General features: G+C 36.9%; 1 protein-coding gene across 7 annotated transcripts in view; it reads left to right on the forward strand.

Annotated features, from left to right (window-relative positions):
- Positions 1–27,489, forward strand: part of TCF4 (transcription factor 4) — a 363,342-nt gene that overhangs the window by 158,830 nt on the left and 177,023 nt on the right. For all 7 annotated transcript variants that reach the window (XM_063295805.1, XM_063295804.1, XM_063295799.1 and 4 more), the window contains one exon: positions 19,616–19,680. In XM_063295805.1, the coding sequence (XP_063151875.1) occupies positions 19,616–19,680 (65 nt within the window). The remainder of the gene's footprint in view (positions 1–19,615; positions 19,681–27,489) is intronic.

Consider the following 27,489-nt stretch of genomic DNA (forward strand, 5'->3'; position numbering starts at 1 on the left):
TCTTTGGTGCCTCATTCTGGCAAAGTTGTTTACCCATGCCTACCTGTTATTGTTTTGCTACTACATATTCATAATTATATCTCCCTTGTTTTCTATTATCCCAAAATAAACTGGGTTATATTTTAGCATAATAAATAAAATTCTAGTGAATGTAGTACTTTGGATTTGTACGTTTAAGGGCACAGAGGACCCTATTTAATAAACTTCTTGAAGGATTAGGGTGACTTATTCTCATATTCATTTCCCTACTTTTCTGGAAAATTCTCAAGCAAAGCCAGACCTGAATTTGCTGATTTAAAGATTCAGTCTATAATGCAAAGTTTGCATATGATAGCCAGTCAGAGAAATATAATCAGATAAACTTCACTGTGCTTTTGGTAATAAAATGTTCTAGGTGCAAGGAAGGACAGTAGCTGGGGACGTTTTGCAAAGGGCTTATCTTTCATGCAGTGTAACTTTCTTCGGGAGTCCTTTTCCCGCTTTAGTGCCAGTTGAACAAAACTAACAGTGGCATTCTCCAGAGTTAGTCTTAGCCAACCAGGCTATGGGCATTAGCTGTATAGGCAGATTGGAACAAGGACAGGAAATGTTCCCATAATTCTATATAGGCTTCATAACGTGGGTACTCCTTGGTGCTCTCTGAGCTTGGCTGTTGGCTTGCAGACGTTTCATTACCGGACTAGTTAACATCATCAGTGCTGGTGAGTGTGGGGTTTGCTCCCTGTTTGCATACAGTAGCTTGCCCTGCCAGTGTTGGTGGGGGTGTGGTTTTCTCCTTGGTAGTTCCTTGATTAGAGTATTGTTTTCTGCTTGGTTGCTTGTCTGGTGCTAATCCCTGCTTATCTGGGCATAGGCTACTGGAGAGGATGTGTTCTGGTCACTTTGTTTTCTTCTTAGCTTTTTTATTGTCTCTCTTGAATGGTGTATAAATGTGGTTTATCTGTATGCGTCTATTCATAACATAGCCAGTACCAGTATGTAAGTAATAATTCCACAAAGTTCAGTCTGAGTGGATGAATGCTTTCATACTGTTGTACATATCCCTTGAAAAGTCAGTAAAACAACTGTATTTTTCATATTTTTCTTTGCAAAATAATAATCTACACGTGGCTTCTGATAGTCTCTTAAAGATGTATACTCTTCTTCAGACTCAGCTGGAAAAAAGAAACATGTGTCATCTTTCTCATTAAAAAAATAGTTCCTTGTCATAAATTATCAGAATGACTATGATGAGCTTAGGATAGTGTGGTTAAAAGAAGGAACAGTAGGCCTTTGTTCATTGTGAATACTTAGAGACAGTTTATGACACAGGCAGTTAAACCAATTCCTATGTATCTGTTGCTAAATACAATAAATGCTGGTTATATAAATAATAGTGATAGAAAACAAAATTGGAGGATAGACATGTAAGTTGCAACGCCAGACTTCGCTGTTGTTAACCAATACTGTGTATGTTTTCCAATTTCCCCAAAGTTTTTTTCTTTTTACTTTAAGAGATACTTCTGGTTTGTTTTTTATTCTCTTCTCGGATTCTTTTTCAGAGGGAGAGCTAAGACGTTTTTAGGCTTAATTAATTGCAAGGTAGTAGAGAATGTTATTTCCCTCCTCTACTATGTACCTCATCATCACTCTGCAATTTTCAGGATTTAACTGAAGTGTAACAAACCAGGAAGGCTTCAGGTTTTCTGTGGCATGGATTCTAACTTTACATTAATTTCAGGTCCTTGTTTTTTCTTCCAACATTATAAAATTATTAACAAAAGAAGGCAAGGATTTTCCCAAGAAACAGTGAGAACCAGATTGGTTCTGTCTAAGCCAGAAATTAAGGTGTGTGTGTGTACTAACCAACCAGCCAATGCTGGTTAGAGAGGTTATTTTCCTACAGAGCAGCCTTAAAACTTGTTAAACCAATATTTTGTTTGTTTCATCAAGTAATTGTTCGTAAAGGTAAAGGTAAAGGTTTCCCTTGACTTTAAGTCCAGTCGTGTCCGACTCTAGGGGGCGGTGCTCATCTCCGTTTCAAAGCCGAAGAGCCGGCATTTGTCCGAAGACACTTCCGTGGTCATGTGGCCGGCATGACTACACGGAACGCCGTTACCTGCCCGCCGAAGCGGTACCTATTAATCTACTCACATTTGCATGTTTTCGAACTGCTAGTTTGGCAGGAGCTGGGACGAGCAACGGGAGCTCACCCCGTCACGCGGATTCGAACCGCCGACCTTCCAATTGGCAAGCTCAGCAGCTCAGCGGTTTAACCCGCAGCGCCATACTAAGCCATTATATAGGTGGTTTGTTTTTAGTATTGGGTGTTGTAGGAACCCATCCACAACACACAAAACTAAACCATATTATTAAACCATATTTTCTTGTTAGAAGTTTACATGTCACAAAGCATCAAAATCAAAGTGCGATATGATTAAAACTATGTTGGAACAGGCATATTTAGATAAATTCTCCCCCTGAGAGCCCAGTGTAATTTCTCTGATTTCTTGAAGGAAGAGTTGGGTTTTAACTTTGTTTAATTTAAAAAATCAGAAACATGGGAAGGCTCCTAGCACAGTCAGAGTGTTGATCCTCCAAGCTAAATATTTTCTTCACTAACTGGAAATAGCAAGAAACTCACTCCAAAAGCACTGTGTATTTATTATATTTATTCTTTTATGTATAATTACACTTGTATCTGTTACGGAATGTATCTCTGAAGGGGGGGTGATGTGGATTTCGGCAGTGCCGCTGGTTCTCAGGAAGGAGGGAGCACGTTCCAGGGAGGTGGAAGAGATAAGCGGAGGCACAGTCCGGGAGGCAATGGTGGGAACACGAAGAGGTTCAGGGTAGCCCCATCCTAGAGTGTCCCAGGTTATTTCTGCTCAGGTTAGGTAGAGTAGCTTGAGTCTGGCCAGATTGTCTGTACAGTGAGAGCAATAAAGAACTGGAGTTTGAATGCCCTGACTCGTTATGCTTGGGCTGGGCCTGACAATATCCCTTCTTTCCTCTAAGGATTCATTGCATGTAGATGGGGGTGATATGTGTTCTCTAGTTTTATCCCCACAACAGTAAGTCTGTGAGATAATTGGGATGAGGAAGAGTGAGTAGCTGAAAGTCACCAAGTGTGATCAGTGGCTGAATGGGAACTTGAATCTGTGTGTCCTAGGTCTGAGTCCAATTTCCTACATGCTACACAACAGTACATGGTACTACACTGGCTGCATCCCTCCATTGGGCTGCTATTGCCCCATGGAAGATTACAGTTGTTGTTGGTATTATTACTTAAAGAACTTATATGGCTGCCTATCTCATATAATGATCCTAGGTAGCTCCCAACAACTGGTAAAAACAATAAAAAACCCACCCTTCCCACTAGGTGCCAGATTATTAGCCTCTTGACTCAACCCCCATCCAAGCGCAATGCTTGGGGGAAGAACCAGATCTCCACAGGTCTAACACACACAAGCACTTGGATACATTGAAATCGCAGGCCTTAAACCTGGGAAAGCAACATGGGAAAAGAGCTCTTGCCCTCCAGCCCAAGCTTGTAAGCTTCCCAAAGGCATCCAGTGGCCACAGTGTGACACACAAGTCTGGATTAAATGAACCGGTGTCTTAACTATATAGGATGGAGAGGTAAAACCAGAAGAATTAAACTTCTATATCTACAGGGTATAAAGTTAAATCATGCCAAAATCCTGATCTTGGCTATTCATTAAAAATGGAGTATAGAATTTTGTTTGTGGGGAGGGAATGAAAGTTATACGTGGCTTCTGAATGGCGTGCTCAGAAATAGGTCAAACAAGAATAATGAAGGGGAATGGACCAGGATATAGTCTAAATTTACAGATTTCAGGAAAAGCTGAGCTTTCTTTCAAGTTAAATGCCAACCTCGGGGGTTAGAATCGCCACACTCGACCAGGAGATTTGGCCTTAGTGAGCTTATCTCAGTCAAGGGTTATTCTCAGTAACCAAGCATCAACAGGAGAAAGGGAAATAAGTAGATGTGTCTGTTTTCCTTGCCTTTTCCCTCTAAATTAATGACCAGAAAGTAGAAGCTTTTTTGAGAAGAGAACTCGTTGGAGGTATTTTGTCAAGGGCCTAAACTTGGAATTGGCAAGTGACTTCATCTGGAGTTATACTTTAATACTAAAGTAGAAAAATAGCAAATGTTTCTTCTTTCTGTGATACAGCTCCCAGTATAAAGTGGGTCGCCCTATGAGTGCCCAGCTGTGTAGAGGTTTACAAGGAGATATTGGCCATCTCAAAAAAGTGGAAGGGATTATTCAGTAATATTTTATAGTTTAGGTATGGGACAAAGAGCATGAGAGTTCTGCTGTATCAGACCAGAGAGCCTATTTGTCATTTAGAACATGGCCCTAAATATTCTGTTGTCTGTAAATAATATAATATACTAACTTCTTCTTATCCCTTTTTCTATCATTGACTGACTGGCATTGATACTGTAGTTAATCCATTAATTTTAGAGAGAGAGTTAAAATTACCTACACTGAAAACAAATCTTCATGCATAAAAATAATAAACCTTGTGCTCTCTCTGTAAGTATAGCTCTCGGTTGAATAACTCATAATAAATAACTCTGGCAAATACAATAACCCTCTGAAGTCTAATGCCTAGGTACTTCTATACCTGCTTGATGACTGAAATTAAAGCCTTTTTGATGCCATTTCTTCCTAGGAGATGGCAGGGAGTTTCCTTCTAAGAACCAGAGTGTAGTCTCTTTGCATCTTGATTTGGTGGATCCAAGGATATCTCCCTTGAGAGGCCAAATCTTCTCTGTCGACTCAAGGATTCCTAGGAGCACACTGTAAATCTAAATCCTACTGTAATTCAGCATAACCAGCCAAATACCTAAGGAAGTCTCTAGTTAATTCTAATTATTCCTAGATAGTTGCTTTTCTGTTTTTAGGAGGTGATGCCATATGTAAATGTAACATCAAGAAATATAAAAAGGCTCTAGTGTTGGTAGCAGATCTATCAGTAGGGAACCATGTGAATGGAGAACAGTGTTCTAAATGGTAATAGCTATAACATTAAAGAAAATAATCTGGTGAACCATGAGCAGGTGAATCACACAGAGTCCTAATTGGGGGTCTCTTTCTGTATATTATATGGGGGGGTGCATGTACACACACGCACATACATATAGTCTGTAGTCAAACTCCTTAATTGTGATGCATTTGCTGAGTTTTCCTCTTCCATCGTCAGCCCTGCTCTGATGCCATATGGTCTACCATGGAACATTTAACTTGTCAGATATAATGGATTGTCCTGGAAGCAGATTTTTGCTTTGAGCACTCGACTCCTTTCTTGCATTTCACTCTCAGCTCCAGGCTGCAGGATGAAGGATTGTGGTGGAAATGCAAAGAAGAGAGATACAGTTGATTCCCCTTAAGAGAGTGACCTATATGCCACAAAATTTTACCCACAAACGGAGGCATTATCCTTGTCACTGACCCTAACAGGCTGCATGTCAGAACCATTTAAATTTGTCTGGACTTAACAGATTGTGCAAATGTTTCTGAAATCAAGTGTTTAGGAATAATAAAAGCTTGTCATTTCAACTGATGCAGCAACATTGCAGCTCACAATGGCTAAGCCATGAGTATTATTTATTATGACCTACATGTAACTTAAGATGCCTGCTTTACAAATCTTGGTGCAACTCACAGATCCCTGTTGCTGGACCTCTTCTATTTATTTCTGTAGGGCATTCATGAACGAACATGTAAATTACTCCAGGTTTATACGGAGTGTATGTGTGTGTTAGAGAGAGAGATTATTACTTCTGCTATATAACACCTGCTGTTACATAGAATTCTTAGATTTCTTTGAGGGAATTAATTTAAACAGGTTAGAAAACAATAGCTTATGGAGGAGAAGAAAAAAAGATTATGCTACAAAATTCCTTCTGATACAAAATATGTGTCTTTGTGAGGTTTTCATGGAGAGGTGGAGTTTTTTAGGAGATCATTCATTTTCTGCTGTGCTAGTCCTGTGCTAGTAGAATTCTCTAATTTGGTATCTCTACTACATCAACAAGCAGGCATCCCTCTGGGCTAATCATATTTCAGTCTGTTTGTATCTTAACTAACGTAGAAGCTTCAGTACAACTAGTATTCACCTCCTCCTCCTTAGCCACTACCATCATAGTAAGTTTTGTGAACTCTTTATCAGTATTGGCAACATTTAATTTTCATTTTAGTCATACTTAAAATTTTTGGGTCCAAACCTCATTATTTTGGGGGGGGGAAAGAACACAAAGGAAAAATTTGGGAAGTAAAGATTGATTAGAAAAAGAAAGTCTGTCTTTTGTTAAACTTTCAAACGATCCTTAACATAATGCATTTCATTGGAATTAAACAGGTGTCGTATAAACAGAGAACTATTTTAGTGCACTTTTTCCCACAATGCACTTTACCTTGGTCTGCTTATTAGATGAAGTGAGAATTTTTCCCATATTTTCAGAATAATTTCCATACCTGTACTAATAGGGGGAAAAAAAGGTCTCAAGTGTAACCATCTTTTTAGCTTATGGATGCCCTCTGCTGGATAATGCTAATTCAAACCTTTTGGATGAATTATAAAATATTTCATTGTTCTTCCACATTGGAAATTCCTATTATAACCCTTTTCATTAGTTAAGTAATATGAATTGTATTTCCTGAATGTATCATTAAAGATTGTGTTTTATCTTGTTGAGATTAAACATAAAATGTCAGACATTCTGTAATACATGTAATGCATTTTTTTTCCTTACAGAAGTTCAGTTTACCCAGGTTTGACCACAGATGAAATGCCCATTTCAAAGAAACTTAATTATTTAGGTGTTCTAATGATTAGATTTCTTGTAATGAATGGTTTTAAGGTGCAAGTGCTGAAAACTTTGAATCATCAGTAGGCTTCTGTACAGATTTAGACATTAACTGGATGTCTGTAGTAATAAGCCAACATTAGCTTATCTCTGAATATACTTTAAAAAGTCACCACAATGGTGGGATGCCCTGTTGCACAAGGAAAGTGAAATGTGAATAGGATTGATAGGATAAGTAGTGACTCCTAAAGTAATTCTGAAAGAAATATTTCAGGCAAAATAAAAACAAAATATAATATGATATATTTCCTTTGAAATGTCAGTGTCAACATTCCAGTAGGTCAGTCATTGTAACTAATTTCTTTTATTTATCTTCTCTCATCCCATATACATACAATAACCTTATTATGTACAATTACATAAAGGACTGGAGATTTGGGGTGTAATCTGTTCTTTAATGAGAAGGCTAATCGTCATGGAAAAGCTTCCTGGAAGACAGGATCGCCATCACTGCTGGTCTTACACTGCAATAATTGAAGTGTTGACAATGTCCTAGTATGCCTCTCAGCACAATTCGGCTGATAATGAAAACCAGCTCAGACTTTGTTCCCTAGAATCCTTTGCAACAAACAGATGCTCACACTTCATTTGCAGATGAGTTGATATGGAAAGGATTCCTTGAATACCAGTTTGAACATCACTGGTTGTATTCACACAACACACTGAGACATGGTTACTATGGTTTATTAAGTAAACTTAAATTTGCTGGATCCGCGCAACACATTAAGCTGCAAACCAGCAAGCAACATTATGGCTTACTGTGCTATGTGATCCCAGCCCCTGATATAATATCTCTACTGCCAGGTAACTGTTTCATTAGTTTCATAGGGAAAATAAGTTTACACATACAAACTTTGTGCATTTGTAGTTATAACTCGTCAACTGAAGTAAGCAGAGAAGCCCGTTATCAATAGAAGGATATGTTAATAAGAGAAAACTAGTGTGCCATAGCATATTGTAAACCGCCCAGAGTCCCTCTTTTGGGGGGGATGGGTGGTGACAAAATTTGAATAATAAATAAAAATAATAAATAATAAAATAATGATTAAGAAACTGAGGCAGAAAAATCTATGGAGCGTGAACTGTGAACTGATTCCTTTAGATAAATCATCCCTTCTCAGTACCACCATTTGTAACATGGGAATAAAAAAGACAGTCTATCCTATAGGGCTGTTATAACGAAAACTGAATTGATATAATGTGCTTTCAGTACTTAGTGATTTCCTTTACATGCTACACAGAGACATTTATTTGATTGACTGTGGTTTATTGAATGAACCACTGTTAGCTAGATCTATGCAACACAGTAAACCGTTAACCCTGATTTACAGAACACAGCACCTTGGATTGCATAACATAGTAACTTAACTCCTAATGTGCTATGGGCTTTTCTTGCATGAACCTAGCCTGTATATATATTCCTTAGTAGTTGTAGCAGTGATCACGTTCTTCTGATGCGTTGTGTTTTTTTACCTATGAACCAAAGAGCAAACAGCAATATATTTTTTAATTGTGGTGACTGCACCAAGCCATTAGGACACAAAAATAATGACACACATGCATAGTGACCTTGTGACAGAAATGCCACCCTTATATACTAAGTCCTGACATCTGACACAAGTACATAAGTTACAGCCCTTTCACAGTTATGCGTCATCTTTATTTTCCTTGTGGGTGTCCAGGTTTTGTAATTAGGTTTAATCATAGCTCAGCCAAGGAGAATAGGCTCTATGACCAGGACTCTGGCAGTGCTTCCTGTCATCATCCTTATGATCCTTATGATCATCCATCATCATACTTACAATACAAGTAGATTATGATGTTAGTAGAATAATAGAAACAGTGCTATTCATTATCACTGGCACTGAGTAGTAGGTGGAAGTGTAACAGGACAATTGTTAAACAGGGGAAACTCCATTATCTTTAGCAAAATGATTGAGATGGCCTTCCTCACCCTGCTTTTTTTTTAAACCAAGAAATCCAGTCTATATCAACTTCTCTTCAGAAGGAAGATACTTTAGCAGTTTGACTGTAATAATTAAGATAAGGTGACCAGGGCTATACTGACCCTAACAGTGCAGAAATATTTAGTTTTTATACAAAATTTAATTTATTTCCACTCCTGTCTTACCAGTTTCTGTCTTGGTACATGCATTTTTGGCACTGCTGATGTGGTTTTGCTGAAGTAACTACCATAAACATCAGATTTTTTTTTCCTGGTTTGTTTGTCAGTGTAGGTTAAATCTATGCAGTACAGATTACATGAAGTACAGGTGATTTGCATAGAGAACAGATTACATGAAGTTGGGATTTTTTAATATTTAATATATTTTCATGTTTTAGTCATTTTTTCACGTTCATACTTTAACGAGTGTATGAAGGTGACTTCTGCCTAGTTAGATGGTTAGTCCATCAAGCATGTGTTTGTCAGCAGTCCTTCAGTGGCTAGTGCTATGATGTGGCCATGGCACACAGCTGCTGCAGGAGCTTCATTGGTTGACATTGTGTTTCCAAGTGCAATTCACAGTGCAGGTCACTGTCTTTAAAGCCATATGTGGCTCAGGGCCTGGGTGGCTAAGAGACTGTCTTTCAAAGAGAAATTCTGCCCACCTGATCTGGGTAGCCACCCCACCCTAAACAGGAATGGCTTGATAGCAGTGCTCTGTGGTAGCTAGTGTCCTGGAAACAGCCTGTCACAGTGGGAAAGGTGGTCACTCTCATGGACTTCTAGAGTTGGGTAAAAAACTGGCTTCCGTGGATCACTGGAACCTATATTGCTTGTATTAGTTTTGATGAACTTGTATTACAACAGTTATTTGATATGTTACTAATATCTGTAAATCACCAAGAGTCAGCTAGGATTAAGGCAGAGGGTGAAACAAACAAATAAATAAATGCTTCAAGCAAAATTATGACATAAAACACTGAGACTGGAAAATTGGTGTTATTTTTAGGATAGTGGAGGGAGAGAAAGACAACCGTCTTGTCAGAACGGGAATTTCCCTTAATGAGCATTCATCTAGCAATCTCAAGATAAAATTTACAAATTGATCTTCGGAGACATTTTGCTGGCTCTTGTGTTTTGCTAAAAATTTAGAGAGAGGAAGGATGATAATTGCCTTTCCCAACTTAGTCCCTTTCCAACCAAAACCCTTGGACTGGTTTTTAGATCAGCTTTTGGATTAATCTAATCCAGCTTTTCTCAATTTATTCTCTTCATATCTGTTGTCTCATTTTTTTTTTTAAGATTTAGCACCTAACCAACTTTGTTGATGTCAAAAAAAAAAAAAATAGCTAAGCAAGGTTGGATGCCTTTCTCAGAGACCACCCAGGGCTGTAAACTACAAGGGGGGATGGATGGATGGATGGATGGATGGATGGATGGATGGATACATGCATGCATGCATGCATGCATGCATACATACATACATACATACATACATACATCCCAGAGGACTGCTTCTAAGCAAACCACTTCTATACTGTTGCCAGATGTGTTCATTTTTTTTCTGGAGGAAAACTGTTTAGTTATCCTGGCCAAACACATTTCTATGAAATGCCCACAAGAAATGTATGAAGACTACTGTCTTCCAGTGTTTTTTATTGTTAGATTATTCAGAGTTAGTATCCATTGGCCAACTGTCAGGGTTACATTTTTGTCTACTATACCTCTAGGAATTGTCTTACCCTTTTAAAACCATGTAGGTTTATTGGCCCAATTTAATTCTGCTTTCAATAGCCTCTGAGATCAATTTCTTTCCATATTGCCTAAAATCTCAGGTTTCCTGCCTTTCATGAATAGTAACAGCCTTAATTTGTTGTGCTGCTACTTCCAAACAAATAATGGGTTGCTATTTTTGTTGAGTAGGTACAAGAACTGTTAAATTCGGAGTTTGTCCAAATGATGGTTGGAGGAATTTTTAAATGGAGACAGTTATGATGGACATACCCAAACACGGTCAGTGAATGGAGTAGGAGTTTAAAAGTCTGCTTCCAGTAACTCACTATATGTACCTACATCTGGATCCAATACAGTTCATTTAATTAAGATTTCAAAATAACACATGCATGCTTACTTTTCTTGAACTTGGCATAACTTTTTAAAAATAAAAAGAAATTTCTTGTACTAAGTGGTACTTTTTTCTCCTGAACTGCAGTTCAGTTCTAATAAGTTGAGATAAATGATTGTCAAAGCATCACCCACAGGCAGAAGGGCATGGCTGTTTCCAAAAATACACCTACAACCCTCCACAATTAAAAATAGCTGAAATTTCTTGCTTAACAGCTGAAATCTCATGCAAGATCTTGACATTATCAAATAAGATTTTTGAGGTCAAAATCCATGAATCTCGTGATAGTTACTCTTCGTGTAAGATGTCCAGCGAAGGGAGAATGTCTTTGAATTTTTTTTTTCCAATTTCTGAGATGAGTAATCCAATGAAGAGTTTCAGATACATGTTTTCCACTGAAATATTGTTCCTGCTAAACACTTCTAATTTGTGTATCTATTATTCTGTCCCTATATTTGTCATTGACAGGAATTAGTTCAACATAAATTTTAAAAATCCCACCTGTTTAGCAGCATGTTCTAATGGATGCTAATCATCCAAAGTTAATGTTTTCTTCAAATCTTAGATACAGATACATATTATTCTGCATTTATTTTTCTGTAGGTTTTTAAAATCAGTATTTTAGTGCTTCAGATTGAGATGCTATCTTAAAAATATACCTGTACAAACTTATTATAAAAGAAGCATTTAAAATGGATACAAAATGGAGAATGGATACATAAAAACCATTTGCTTTAAGTCATTGGTATAAGAACTGTATATAGTTCTTTATATGTAAGACCATCTGGGTAAACTGAGATTAATTTGCATAAAATAAGCAGTTCCTATGTGACAAACAAATTTAGAGCTCTATCACAGAGGTAATAAGATTTCTTTAACCTATGAAATATTATTGCTTCAAAGGCCATTGGAAAGCAACATTTTTTTTAGGAAAAAAAATCTTAATTAAATTACAGGACCAGGTTACATTCGTATTCTCAGTTCCTGTATCTGCTACATAAATCAGTATTTCCTGACTGGTGTATTAAGAAATGTTTACTGACTATTTATTTTAAGAATGAGTAGAACTATTTGAATGTAGTATAGAGCTATAATTTTCTAGACAAATTATGGCTCAGGCAGTATATATACTCTATAAAAGTTAAGTGTGGCTGTACAGTATACCTGATTTGTCAATGCTGAAAAATATTTCTTGGATCAAACATCAAATAGTTAGATGCAAGTTCACTATAAGCTTTTATATATCAGATTTTTAGGAGACTGCTGGCTTATATGCATTAGATTTAAGATTTTTTCAGCTTCATCATTGTATTAGTCCTATGGAGATAATGTCCAAACTGTAAATGCTGAAGTAATTGATTAATATCCTTCTAGGACAACAGGTGCATAACTAGTTTCATGTCAATAAATAGTACTTTCCTAAGCATGTAATAAATAAGTATTGCTGAGTAAGTTCAATGGTACATTTGTAGAAGTTACATATTGAAATAAAGTGCAAATCATAATTCTAAGACATGTATTAAAACATTGCCATTTATTCAGAACCTTAATAAAAATATCAGTTTTGTGTCTGTATTCACTGGGCCTCTGATTGGCCCTTTCTGTCTAATCTGTAATATCCCTTCTTATTTCCTCCATTTTTTAAATCCTATTTTTATTAATGTGTTAAACAGCCTTTGTATACTAGGAGTTCAACAGCTTTGTCCTAGTGATTTGGGGGGGGGGGTTGCTTTTAAAAGAGCACTGACTTTAGGGGACAACACATCATTGGTAGAGAGTCGAAGAATAAGTTATACAAATCATTGGCAAGTAATTTGCTGCTACAGATTTGCATATACAGTACTACAGAAAATACAACTCTCCAGCAACAGCAGAGCTTAATGGTACTGTGGATCTAACCATTGGTTTATTTTCCTTGACACCAGTCTCTGTGGCTGGTGTGCACCAGAATGCAAGCTGTAGTAAAAGAGCCTCAAAAAATGAAGCATCAACCAATATTGAGATTTTGCACAATGTTCATTTATGCCACATATGCTGTTCCGGCTAAGACCTAGTCAGCTATTTAAGCTAACAGAATCAACACAGAAGTTTGCAAAGTCCCCTTGTGATTTGTAGGTGTCAGGAACATTGAATTAGCCTCACACCAAAAACTGTCCATCTGGAAACATCTTTACGTTAAGTGCAGCTTTAAACTTTGCTTTGTCTTTATCTTCTGATGAGGTGTGTTAAACTGTACAATCTCCTGTTGTAATAGCACATTACAATGGCAACATATTGTCTCTTTAGGAACAACCCATCTTTATGTATGTCAGTGTGTACATTAAAGTTTTTCATGTTTTGAAAATAATATCCACCTGCCTTTTGCAGTATCTCTGGGGCATATCAATTTCTTAAACCTCTTAGACCTTCTTATACCTAAGGTTGTTGGTCTGTCTGTTGATTTGAAATGCTAATGCAATGGCTTGATTTGGGTATCACAACATTTGATCTGGGCAAGTGGCTCATGTTCTGTTGCTTTCATTTTATACCCTCTATTTTTTTTTAAAAATTAATTTTAAATTTTTTATTTTTTGTTGCCCTAACAATGGGTTGCTGCAGTATCTGAATTTAATAGGTTATGATGAAAACCAAATATGTCATAGTTTGTAAACCCATTTCACATCAAGGTGTCAAAACATGTCTTTGAGACAGTTTCTGATTACAGTCGTATGAAACAGTGCTTCCGGTTTAGTTATGCTATGGTCAGTGCACAGACAAAAATGAAGAAATCTGAACAAAAGAAAGGAGAGGGCTTTTTGCACATTCTCAATTTTCTAAACCATAGGTGAAAGATCACTCTTTTGCTTTTTTTTTTTTTTTTTTTGATAATGCCTAAGTTGAGTGGACTTTAGGGTAACATTTGCTTCCGTGTTCAGTAGTTTCTATGTCTATGCTGAATATTATATTTCTTTGATATCCAACTTCATTTTATGTCAGTAAAATTTGGGGCAAATTTATACTACTATAAAATGCCAGGAAGAGTCCTTTGGGGTTAGTCTTTGATCCTTTTGTGCATCACACTTCATGAATGTCTAGTACTGCACATTTAAGCTTCACTCAAATACTTCAAAAGATTTCATAAGAATAGAATCTCTTCCAAGTTATGGTTTATTTCAGTGTCACAGAAGAAATGCTATGTCCCCAACTATTTTCCTTTCAAACAAATGAGGGTTTCCCCTAATGCTATGGAACTGGACATATACTTCACAATTGTTAGATTATGTTTCATTAATGAAAAGCACAATGGCTATGTTCATACAACCCATTGTGCATTCAAGCAACATGCTAAGATTGATTAGTGTTAAACTTGGCCAAGTTGTTTGGATGGTTATTTGTAATGGCTTAGTCTATAGTGCAACTCCAGCTATTTGGATAACTTCCAGTGAATTACATAGATCCATGTTGCACGAGTACAGCATTTCTGTTACTGTATGCCATTCATTGCCAGAAATAGGCTAGGAGAGCCATAACAGATACGATTTCTCTAAACGATGGAGCAGAATTGGGCACAAGAAGTTTATAAGTGTGGTTATCTGAATAAAATTCTGTAGGACCACTGGAGAGCCATGAGTGAGTGAATGAGAGGTGTGTGTGGTATATCCATTTCTCTATATGTCTCAATATACTGCTTACCCCAGAGGAAGTAAGATAGGAATAGAAGTGAAAATAATAAATCTAAACCGCTTCCTAAATACATTCCAGCCATCCTATAGACAGCTGTACACCTATACACCCTTGTTATCTGAAACTTGTAATTAGGATTGCCTGATAGGTAGCATATGAAGACAAGACTGTCTCATTTTCCAGGTGTAAGTCTCCTGTGTACGCCACAATAGGCACTCCAGTCTGTGAAGATATAGATATTGAACAGAAATGTGACCCTTTCTGTCTCTTCCCCATGAACTCTTTTCTTTTTTTCCCAACACCTGGTAATTTAAAATTACAGAACGAATAATCCCTTGCAATGAAATAAGCAATTCAGTCCAGAGAGAAGCAGTCCCATGACTATGAAACTAGGAATATGAATACAAGGTGGTTCTCAACCATCTGAAGTCAAACTATATTTGAAGATATTTGTCACTGTGCCTCTTAAATCCAACTCTCAAAGAAGTTAAAATACAAGAACATCACAAACCTGGAAGCCAAATGTCCGTTGGTGGAGCAAAGACAAGCTGACCTTTCTTTCAGAACAAAAGAAAAAAAGTTAGGTGAGAGGTGACTTGAATTTTTGGCTTAATTCAGTTTGCCAGAGGACACTACAGAGAAGCAACTGGCTTCTTCATGGACTGACTGGAAATTCTACCGTGCTTTTGTGCTTTTTCCCCCCTCATTTTCTCATTTTGATTACAGTTAATCTCAGATGCTTGGAAATGCATAGTAAGCAACTGAGTTGAGAGGAGATTCTTTTTTATTTCTTAGGTGTTCATTGAGTGTCTGTATGTGTATTATGCCTTGGAGAAAAGCCTTGGCAGTTCATTCTGTTTTTCTTTGTATGTATTTTGGCTGATGTGTATTCTGTCTGTTTATTTATTTAAAAAGGTATTAGTGTAATTAATAATGTATTTCCTTTGAATTACTCTCACGGATGCCACTTGTGTAATAGTAAGGCATTGTTGTGGGTCATCTTCTCTTGTAAGTTTTATTTTGACTATCGCAACATTGTTATATAAAGATAGATCCTTTGTATTAGCAATCAGTGCAATATTGGTCCTAGTGATGGAGAATCTAACCAGATATACAACGAGATTTCAGTACCCTTTTCCTGGTTTATATGCAAATTATTAACTGGTACATTTAGGTTGCTTTTTTTTTTAATATGGACAGCAATACTCCATGCAGTAAAAGACTTGAGCAATTAATGCTACCCTTATGCCTCTTTTGAGTAGTTGTAGCCATGGGGCTTGGCACTGGCACTGTTGTCTTTGTGCCAAAAAATATCCGCAGCGGCTGCCGCATTCTGGTACTGGAGGGTTGTATCGAAAATTCCGCAGTGAATGTGTCGAGTTTCTACATTGTTGTAGATTTTTTAAAACCGAACCCTCACACACAGTCCCTTTAAAAATTAACAATAATTTATACCACCCCAGTCCACAAATATGCATTCACAATTGCTGTCTTCCTGTAATGCCAGAGAACGATGGACATTACAAAGTAAGTATAAAAATTCCAAGTGAGCTATTTTTTTTGTTAAATTCATGCACACAGATAGTTACTTAAAGAGCCCCCACCAGAATATTATTAACCCTCTTTCAAATTTTATTATCTGAAACAAATGTGCCAGTGAATTTTAAGCAGAAAATCAACATAAAGAGTGTAGCTCATTTTAAATGGATTTTTCCCCCTCAAGAGAATTTTTTCCCCTTCATGAATGAAATGACATCTACCAAAAAAGTCAGTTTGTTTCATAATGACAGTTGACAGTGCGTATATACGAACACTACCCACACCTATCCACCCATACATGCATGTCCCTAAAGAGTTTCATGTAAATTTGGTTATTCTGTTCTTAACTGGGAGGAAAGACACATTTCTGGTTGGATTTGGGAACAAAAATAAAGATGTAATAAAAGTTAAAGGCTTACATTCTCAGGATGAAATATGTTCATTCCTGATCTCCAAAGCTATTTGTCTGGTGGTAAAAATGGATGCTACAGATGAAATCTTTACAAGGAGCATAATCCTTAAAAAAATGAAGTCAATCTCCTGCTGGTTCCTGTGTCTCTTTGGTACCTCACAGGCTTCGACAGCGTCCTGGACGAGTGCCCATTGATGTCATGGAAACACTCAAATTACTGAGAATGATTCATGTCTGTGCTGTTCTCTCATCCTCCCCCACACAAATAGAAGTAGATTTTTAACCCTGACAACTTGTAATTTGCAGTGCGTTTTATTTTCGCATCTAGATAAATATTTTTTAACAACCAAAATTAAAATGAGACAGTTTGTATCTGATATGATAGTAAGGAGAGGGAGGGAGGAGGACAGGTATTCACATAGTAAATGAAATTCATTTGCCTGGTTCAGTAGATTAGATTTGTTAGCTTTATTCACCCATCTACTCATTAAAATGTATTTTTGTCTAGAAGAGTTTGAGGAACCTCACCTTGTAGGTGTGATATGAAGTAAAACCTCTACAGTTCCTTTCCTGTTCAGGACATTTTTCCTGTTTCATGTCTCATCGCTGGTCAAATATTTAAGGTCTGAATTGTTCATGGACCTCTTTTTCCCCCCCTCCATTAACTCACAGTGTACTAAATTTCAAGTGAATTCAGTATTTCTACTTTCCTGTCTGTATTTTTCATTACTGTTAGAAAAAATCCTTTTTATGAACTCACAAAAAATATGTGTAGCACTTTATATCCTTGGGTATATAGATATATTCAACTTGTAGTATTTGTTTTGTGTTCTGTTATGACAGACAATTTTAACAGCAGGTGGAAATATCCTTTTTTCCTGTCTGAAAGCTAAATTCAAAATGACAAGTCAAATAAAAGTAGAGTTATAATTGTATATTAGTACTATTGACATATATTTCCATGGGGCTGAATATAAAAGATTTACTGCCTGACCAAGTTCCATCTTTCTAAAGAACAAAGTAAAACTGAAAAGAAGTAGAATTTCATATAATATTGTTAATAGATTTGTAGATGCCGCTTTGAAATCATGTAGAATGTCCACAATATTATAGAATGAATTCACATCATAGTTATTATTTTAATTGAATCCCGACTTTATTGGACAAAACATTAAATAAAGCCTTGTGTGCATTTAATCAAATAATTTTTAAAAAATCTTTAGTTCAGCACTTTCTTAAGAAAACAGCAGTGTGAATCTTCTTTTTCCTTACAGCTTGTATTTCAGTGATAACCAGACTGAGCATAATATTCTGTAATAAAATAACATCCTTTAAAGTAAAGGTGGTTTTGCGAAGTATGTGATAGTAATTAAATGATTCATTTACAGGGGTAATGTACTGTACTATATATAGCCAGTTATTGCAATTTATTATATGCTTGATTGCAAAAACAACCTGAACTTTGCATTATATTAGATCTGTGCACCCAAGGGTCATTACTGTTGTCCACCAAAAGTTGTGGGGAGGGTGTACAGTGTTATAGATATCCCATAATTATTATTTATTTCTGTGCTAGGCTATTGAATCTTATCTCTGCTCATCTTAGGTGCTCCTAATAATTGTGAATTATTCCTGTTTAATCTTTCACTTCCACACAACAATTGGAATACTTTCATTAAATTTCATGCCAGAATTTTATTAATTTTCATGTCAGGACTTATCATAGATCTTTGCTGACCTTATGGCAGGGCTTCTAGCTTTTCATGTTTTTGTTTTCATTTATTTATTTATCTATCAATTTTTTACCACTGCCCATCTCCCCCAGACGTGATATTTTTCACCAAATTCCTCCTTTGGTTTACTAATGACCATTGTAATAAATGAAATCCAGTCCTCTGTTCTTTTCATCAGAGTTACAACATCCGTATCCAACTATATCATGTGCGATTGACATTTTAAAGAAAAATTTAGGAGCAGACAAGAAAATCAGATAAGATAATAGAATTGGCATGAAATATCACAGCCTATTCATGTCTCCTGCAATTCTAAGAAAGTCGCAACATTGTTAGAGAGTGATATATTCTAATATAAAATGCTGTTTCTGGAGTGCAACTGCAGAGATCAGGTCATTCAGTAGGGAATTCAGCTAGGAAAGAGAGTGAAAAATCAGACTTCTGAAAGGTTTCTTTGCTAAATTTACCATCTGGAGCTTCTGATTGATTACCTCTGACCCCACTGGTGACTGCAGTGTAATCAATGAGAATTATTACGGTCAGGTCACGACATGGATAACCTTCCTGCTGTGCTCATAAAAATAAATTTACGCAGTTTTTAGGGATAGGAAAGAAAAGGAAAAGAGATTCTGTTTCCTCCTTTAAAAGTGAGTGTCTCACATAGATATTCTGGAAGTTTGAATGGCATTTCAAATTAGAAATGTAATCATGCCAAACTATGAAGCTGCTTTAAACCAGAGACCATTAGGAGTTCTGTTGCACAGGTCTATGGGAGAACATTGTCAAGAACAGTATGACATTGGGTGTGCACAAAAGTACCAGAAGGCCAGATTGAGCAAAAATATGGAGCTCTACAATGTGTTGCCCCTCACTTTTGTTTTGAGGTATAAGCAGCCATGAAGCTTCTCTCCCTGATGCAATTATTGGTTTCGGGCTACAGTATTTAGAGGATTTCACCCATTGCGTGTCATGAGCAGAAGCATAAAGTTCCTGAATTTCAGAAGAGGGTAGAAGCTCTTTCCTCATCTGAGGAAATCTGATGTTCTTCTTTGGTTAGAAAATTATGATACTGAGATGAGGAACATGTGCCATTCTTCTCTGGTGATGTGGATTCAAAATTTATTTACGGGCCAAGACCAGACACGGTGGTGATATGATTCCTTACTACAGAAAATGGGTCTGAAGATGAAGGGCTTTTGATAAAATAGATTGGAGACATCTACTATAATGCAATAAATATCGCTCTTCTATGCAGATTAATTAATTATATAATGTATTCTCTATAATCAGATAATACTTCTCTTTCTCTCTGAAACAGATAAAACAGAAAGGGGCTCTTACTCCTCATACGGGCGAGACTCAAATCTTCAAGGTTGCCATCAGGTAAGAGTTAATTGATGGCATGAGATAATATGTGATCCCATGTTTATGGACTGTCCATCTTTCTGAGATACATCAGGTATTTTCAAAGAATCTTCAAGGAAAATTCAACAGTATTTGAAACATTTAATTGTTTTTCCCCTACTTTGGGGCTTTCTGTTGGTAACTAGGTTGATTTTCTAGGATACTCTCTGTAAACTGTTTATCAATCTCATTCAAAAGATTGCACTATTGTTCTACAATGACAATTCCTGGATAATAGTTCAACTTAAGAAATTGTCAGAGTTTGTGGGAGGCACCAATGGAGCATTTGTAAGCCATGCTGCCTTTGGATGGCTATAGCAATAAACTATAATTTTCATAGAGTCTGTATGATGTTGTGTGAAAACAGGGTTGTATTGAGAGATAAAAATGTCTGTGAAAATATGATTTGTTGTCTCTTTTTGTTTCTGAATTGTTTTTGGCTGGAAGTCAAGGCCAGCAGGCTAACAGAAAAATCGTCTCAAGGGAAGCATGTGTGAGCTAGAAAAATAAGAGTATTTTAATTAAATAATAAAATGTCAATGTAATACAAAGGTATAGCTTGTGTGTGTTTGTGCTGCTATATAGTTTGCATTTGCATACTTTTAAATCTCCAGAGAGAGTACCTTCATCTAAAATTGCTATCAGTAACCAAATGTTAAGCTGCTTGCAAGATAAAAAATATACTGCAATTCCGTTTTACTATTTCCTCTGAATGCTTTTTTTCCTTCCTTCTCCCTCCCTCCCTTACTAGTTTTCTAGAACAGTTATTGTTTGTATTATTTGATTACTTCTTTCAGCCCAAAAGGGATACTTGCTTACTTTGAGAGAAATTATCCCTCTTTATATTCAAACTTTACACATTTTTAAGCAAGAAGAGCCATGTTGTTTCTGCTTTTTCCTTCCTAATTTATCTTGACCGTAACTTCGTTAGCAGTTCAGAGAAACTGTGTGGGATTTTGAAACGGGATGGGGTAGGTGGGTTCAGCTACTTTGCTTAATTAAGCATATTAAAATATAAACAGTCCAAGTAATTAAATAGAACCTTGCCTTGAAAAGTACACATACTTAGCATTAATGTATCCTTAGAGCTGGCATTCCACTGCCTTTGTGCATCTGTTCATTTTTTCAAGTTTTGATTCTCCAGCCTACTCAGATATGCCATCAATTCTATCCAGATCGGCAGCAAGAGATTTGTGGGAAGGAGACATGAGACTGGCTTGGTCAAGAGCTATGGACTGCATGTGCTATCAAGTGTAATTCATCCCTCTTTTCTGGAAGGAATTGCACAGGAAAGGAAACTTACAGCTACCCCAGAGCAATGGGAACATATTTGGAATGTGCCTGCAAATGCTTGGAGCAGATAGCTTTGGCAGCAAACAACTTAATGCTGTCCCTTTACTGTAAAGCTTTCAATTCCTGTGAAAGGCTTGCTCTGTTGTATCTGGTTTCTGAGGGTCAAAACAAAGGAGAAGAAGTTTGGTGACATGCTTCCTTTTTGCAGGTAGAACAAACTGCAGTTTTGGGGGAGCTGTTTTTGTTACTGGCTGTGACTTTGGACTGCTTTGTTGTAGCTAATTGTCATTTCTACAGGTTCTCTCTCTCTCTCTCTCTCTCTCTCTCTCTCTCTCTCTCTCTCTCTCTCTCTCTCTCCCTTCCTTCCTTCCTTTCTTTCTTTCTTTCTTTCTTTCTTTCTTTAAAAAAGGGGGGGTATTAGGATTTATCAGATTAATTCAGATCAGACTAAAGCTCCCTTAAACCGTGACTTATATTTCTTGAATGTGTAAAATAGGAAGAAAAGTGCAGTGGGAGCATCATTTATCAGTTTGTGATTTTATAGATCTGGCCTGTTAAATTATTTGTATTAGTGTGGCATTTTGAAATTCATTAAAATAAAAAGGGTTGTTTTCAAAATAAGCATCATCTGCAATAAAGGTTATGGGCAGTGTTTTCCTATTTTAAATTACTCCATTCTCATTGTAGCTTCAAGTTCTCCTTTGTGCTGCTACCACCACCATTATCATAGATCCTACACATTTATTTAGCTAAGTTATAATTCCTTTTGTTTCCAGAGATGTGTTGTTGTAAATCTGCTTAAGGATAAATGCCTCCCATAATTCCCAGCAAAAGTAAGTCATTCTGTGAATTAAGTATTATTACCTAGGTGTAGTAGATTTGTCTCCTGAATGAGATCTCTGTCTCTAAGGTCCTGATTTTAGCCATGTAGCTTCCTAGGCATTCTTTCTACAACAACATGCTAACCCCTTATTTTATGTGCAAGCTACTTTCCCTTGTATAACAGCAGAATACAATACTGTTTTTTCTAAAACTGCATTTTCTATATGTTCCCCCACTTCTCTTTATCAGTCACATATTGTCTTATTTCCGCCTCCAATATTGTACTGTTTTAGCTAGCCACTGGACATTGTGCCATTTCTTAGTAGCTGAGACATTACTACTTCTCTTTTTTTACACACACACACACACACACACAGAGTATATGTACAGTATATGTATGTATATGTATATTATGTATAGTCTGGTCTTTGATACTGATGCCTTCTGATATTTGTAAAATCTTCATAATTTTACAAACTGCTCTGTAAATGAATGGAAACTGGTAGTTGCCATTCCTAGTATCCAAACTATGCATAACTTTTTTTTATTTTCCACAATGAAACGATAGTGTCAGTTAAAGTTCAACTGCATTTAACTCTGATCCCTGAAACAGATGTTTGAGGAAACAATCTTTTCCGTAGCACCAACTTAGTTCTGATTGTCCTCAAAATAAGGAAGTGGCTGGATATTTTTCAACACTGTTAAATTACATTTGAGAGAAGCTCATATTCAAACATTCCTGGAAATCGGCCAAGGGGCAGAATGATAATAGTCTAAGAATAGGGATCACCTGCTGCAAAATATAGAAAACAAGATTTTAGCCAAATATTCAGCCCAGCCATTAAAATAAGCTACTGCAAAATTAAAATTGATAGGAAAGAAATATAAAGTTCATTAAGGCAGACTTGATTATCTGAACTTGGACCTCACTGACCCACACTGGCTTGTGGGCCAAATTCAGTCACTGAAGCACAATGATCTGGCTTTTAGAAGGCTGCCTAATTTCACTCATAACAAATAAAATATGGCTACATTGCATTTTTTAAAATCACTATTGAATCAGATAAAGGGGTCTGTCTGTTTGAATTTTGTCTGAACAGGATCCAGCAAAATGTCTCCAGAAAGATAGCAAACATGGCATTAAGAAAATAATTCTAGTGTTTATTCCCCAGCAAATGGTATCCAGAAGTGACAGTGGAGATCATTTAGTTACCATGATGAACTTAGTGCCTATGACTTCCTCTGATTTGCTTTTAACCATATCTGTGCTGATTCCCTCGTCACACAACAGCAAATTCCCTGGTTACTGGAAAAGTTATTCTATGCCTTTCAGTTCCAAGATGGCTTATAAGAATATTTTGAAGCTGTCAAAATAAAGTAGCAAGATTGCCCCCCAACACACCCCAACACACACACACACACACACGTATTAACAGAGCAGAGCATATAGTGGAAACCAAATAAAAAGTAGTTTCATCAGTACAGTAGGAAGTAAAAGCTCTGTGTCTATCGTGACATAATGGAAACTATATATGAGGCAGACCTCACAGGAACTTGCCCATTACCTTCAAGGCTTGCTCCTTTGTCATCCAGCAGCTAGCTAGCAGTAAGTTAACAAGGGAAGCACCTCCAGAACATGTCCTTTAGTATATACACGGTTTTGTGTTACTATAGGTGATCTTTTACATGCTTGATCTTTTAGTTCCACATTTTATGAAGCCTGAAAGGTTAACATGTATACACTGCAAGTGAAGTAGCTTTAAAAGGAGAATATATATCCTAATCAAAACAATAATCATATTTTAGACTGCTTCAGGTTACTTTGTTCAGTACATTAGAGTGAGTGGTAACTGGAACAAGGACCGTATTATCTCTGATCATAGGCTTAGCTGGTGAATACCATTTCATGCCACAGGTACCAGTTGGGTATTCTAAGACACCCATTTGGGTATCATATTCTCCTACCCACCTCCCTGTTCCAAATCTTGTGTTGACCTAATACAGTAGCCGAGGTATCCAGCGGTGGGTGTGAGGGGCTGGGAAGCAAGTTACGAAAGCTATATTGCACCATCACGATTCAAGCTCCAGCGCTTTTGTGAGAGCGTCTGACATCACCCACGAGGCAGAGCTTGGAGTGCAACACTGCTTCTATTGTTTTGAAAAAAGCATCAGACCTTGCAGATGTCAGTGTGCAGCAATTTCAAGAGATGTGTAGATACTTTGCATTGTTTCAAGGTGGTTAATGAAATCAAGAAATGCAGGAAAAAGAAATAAAAAGCATCACTTTCTGGAAATAGCCATTGAAATAGGAACAGAACCACCTTGCTCCTCATTCCCAGCCAGACACACAACTGGCCCTCGGACAATCCAGAAGGATATTTTCAATACCACCATAGTTAGCAATGTTTGAAAGCTACTTAGTAAGTTACACTTCCCTTCCCTTTCCTCCACCATGGTACTAAGACCACCTCAGTGTCAAAGGCTAATATGAATCAGACAAAAATCTGTGTATGTAATTGGGGTTGTCCAATAAAGTTGCATTTGCATGGCAACCATATGTTCACATAGCAACATGTGTGACAAAAGTCCAGATTGGTCTTATTTTGAAATGACATCACAGTGTTTTATGCAAACATGTATGATTTCTTGTCTGTCCCAAATATTTCCATAAGGTGGAATCTAGATTTAACTGTGGGCCACTAGCTCAAAGAGTTCAATTTCTACATTTCTCCTCTCTCTTACCTTTGAAAAGGCCGCACAAAGCAGTGGGAGATCCTGTTCAGTTTACAGAAAGAGAATCTCTCTCAAAATAAGCCTTTTCCAGAATCCAATTACTTCTTACAGAAAATGATTCTGCTCATCTGGGGGAGATTTCCCAGCTTGATCAACTCATGTGGACTCCTAACTTTCTGTGTAGATACTTTGCATTTCTCTTTTTCTATTTCATCAGATTATGTATGTATAATGTATTTTGATCCATGCATTTTTATCCTGCATAAGGTCTAGGATTTTGCCCACAGTATTCCCGCTATATCTGAGAACCTTCAGAGCCAGGCCACTGTGGCTGAAATGAAGAATGGGAACTCTGGATAATAGTGATTTCTGTGTATATTTTCTCTGCTATAGAAATAATTGATTCACTGGATTTATTCAGTGTTAGAGATCCCAAAACAATGTACCTTGAAACACATTCAGACTTACTTTTTTTCTTTTTCAAATAATAGGAATGTGAAATCAGGGAAACATTTACAGTGTTTTAACAAGCTGAAACTTTGGAATGTGTAGAAGTGCATTGTAGGAAAATGTATAGTATTTATTATTGGTCAAAGATAATTAGTGCCTTAGTTTAAAAAAAATTACAGCATTCATTGAAATCAGTAGAAATACTTCAACTTCCTACCAAATGAAATGTTTAAAAAACAAGAAAATTTAGGAAGTGGCAATGTGTATTAACATTCTGTTACTACAATATGGCAAAATGCATTATAACCCAATTGTAAGAGAAAGAAAGGTGGTGTTTTTGTTTTGTGAGCTTAACTGACATCTTCAATTTGTAGCAAAATGTTCAAGCAAAAATTAAAGGAAGTTTATAAGTGGAAAAATCTGAGGATCTGAAAGATGAATGGAAATTATTCTCGTTAAAGCTAAACAGGTTGGCCTTTTACTTACAGATCTGCTGAATGCCCAAATAAATATTACCAGATGTTGGGGGGGGACGTTTCTTACATTCCTTTTTTGCAGTTCTTACTAGTCTCAAAAACTGCTGCAAGCACATAAACTCTTTTGCTCAGAGATATCAGTAGATCAGTATCTATACAGGTAGTCCTTGTTTAGTGACTGCCTCATTTAACAACTGCTCAGGTTACAACAGAGATAAAAAGTAACTTTGTGACCAGTCCTTGCATTTACGACCTCAGATCTGTAAAGCAAAAGAAAGTTGAAGTAAGATTGTGAGCACAGTTGCATTTTACTTAGTGACTGCTTAACAACAGTCGTGGTTGCTAAATGAGGACTACCTGTAATACTTGTTTTTCCTGTAGCATGAAGATTAGGAAGCAACGTGTTTTATTAACTATCGGAAACACCTTTTATGTTTGTTCTCTTAACAATGGAATATGTGAAGAGAGAATTTGCATCTCTTAGGAGCTTGAGTTCCCACTGGCAAGTGCTACGAGAAGACCAATGGTGGCAGGAGTGGTTTCTGTAGACCAAGGAGATGACTTTGTAAGGACACTAATTCAGTGTTGTGCTCCCCGTCTCAAAAGTGGTTCGTGCCCTTACATTACCCCCTCCTCTTGTTCTCTCAGTTGTCACTCAACAAGAGCCAAGTGCCACAGCTTGTCCTTCTGAATGCCATATGTCCTGCTGTGGTGTCTTCTTTCTGTTGTCTCCTGTTCTCTTCAAATTCCTTTGCCTGAATACTTGCACTGATGTTTCAGGCTCAAAATATTGGATGGAACAGGAAAGTTATTCAACCAAGTACTAATTAAATCTGACCCTGCTTAGCTCTTTGGGGATCAGTTAGGTAGGGCCACCTTGCTCTGGATATGCACTTTCACAGATGCAGAAATAAGTGGAAGATCCAATACTTAGTCAAGAACGCTCTACTGTACGATTTGCAAAAATGAAGACAACGGCCTAATCCCAATGATACTTATTTGAAACATTCTGACATTGGTCCTGAAAATAGCTCCTAGAGCATCTAAATAAGACAGCCCATGCTTCCAGTCTTATTTTTAAAAAAATCACAAAAGAAACAAAAAATATGAGTGAGAAGGGGGGGAAGACAACTCAGGCACTAGTTTTTAAGTTGAAAGGCTCAGCTCTTAAATGATTTACAGGTCATAGAACTGGGATCTATCCACAATCAAAAGACCCCTATTTCCATTCCCTATGGGCACATAAACAATGGCAATCGAATAGCTAGAGGGAAGTAGATGGCCAACTAAAGTTATATCTGGACACATTGCGAACAGCAATTGCTGCTGTTGCTTCTCTCTGTAGTGGCATGAGTAGTTAGCAGATAGTCTAGAAATATGCAGCCCTTTCTACATCAACAGGCTGTACAGCATGCTAATTACTGTGATCACATTCTCGAACCCTGGAGCATTCCTCACCAGGAAATTTGCAAATAACTGTAAATACTGAGTTCAGAGTAAAGCTTGTTAATTTAGCATTTTCTTATGATGTACATAACAAAATAATTTGTAGCCAAATTTATATACAGAATAAATTTGGCTACAAATTATTTTGCTATGTACACCATAACATGATGAAAGCAAGAGTGGTCTACACATGGAGTAAAAGGAAATGCAGACGAAGTGGTGAATTGGACTGTTTCAGGATATATGCGCAGAATGCTGCCACTGAAACAGTATGGGAAATTTTAACCAGACAGTAGCTCAGAGAAGATTGCTGGTTTACGTAAACAATACTATAATTCCTTTTCTATCTAAATTTTTACTAGCTCATTACCTCATTACCACGCCTCCCCCCAGCAAATCCTTCATGATATGGTTTTCTAGCTGTCTTCTGTAGGAGAGAATTACTTAGACTGTGAATTCAATTCCTGAAGCTTTCCTGAAACCCTGAAGCTTTCTCGTGTTTAGTGAAAAACACCAGTCATAATTTTAGTAGCAAATTTCGCTAGCACATCCCATAAGAAATATTGGT

This window comes from Candoia aspera, chromosome 2 (assembly GCF_035149785.1).
Source record: "Candoia aspera isolate rCanAsp1 chromosome 2, rCanAsp1.hap2, whole genome shotgun sequence".
NCBI classification, from domain to species: Eukaryota; Metazoa; Chordata; class Lepidosauria; order Squamata; family Boidae; genus Candoia; species Candoia aspera.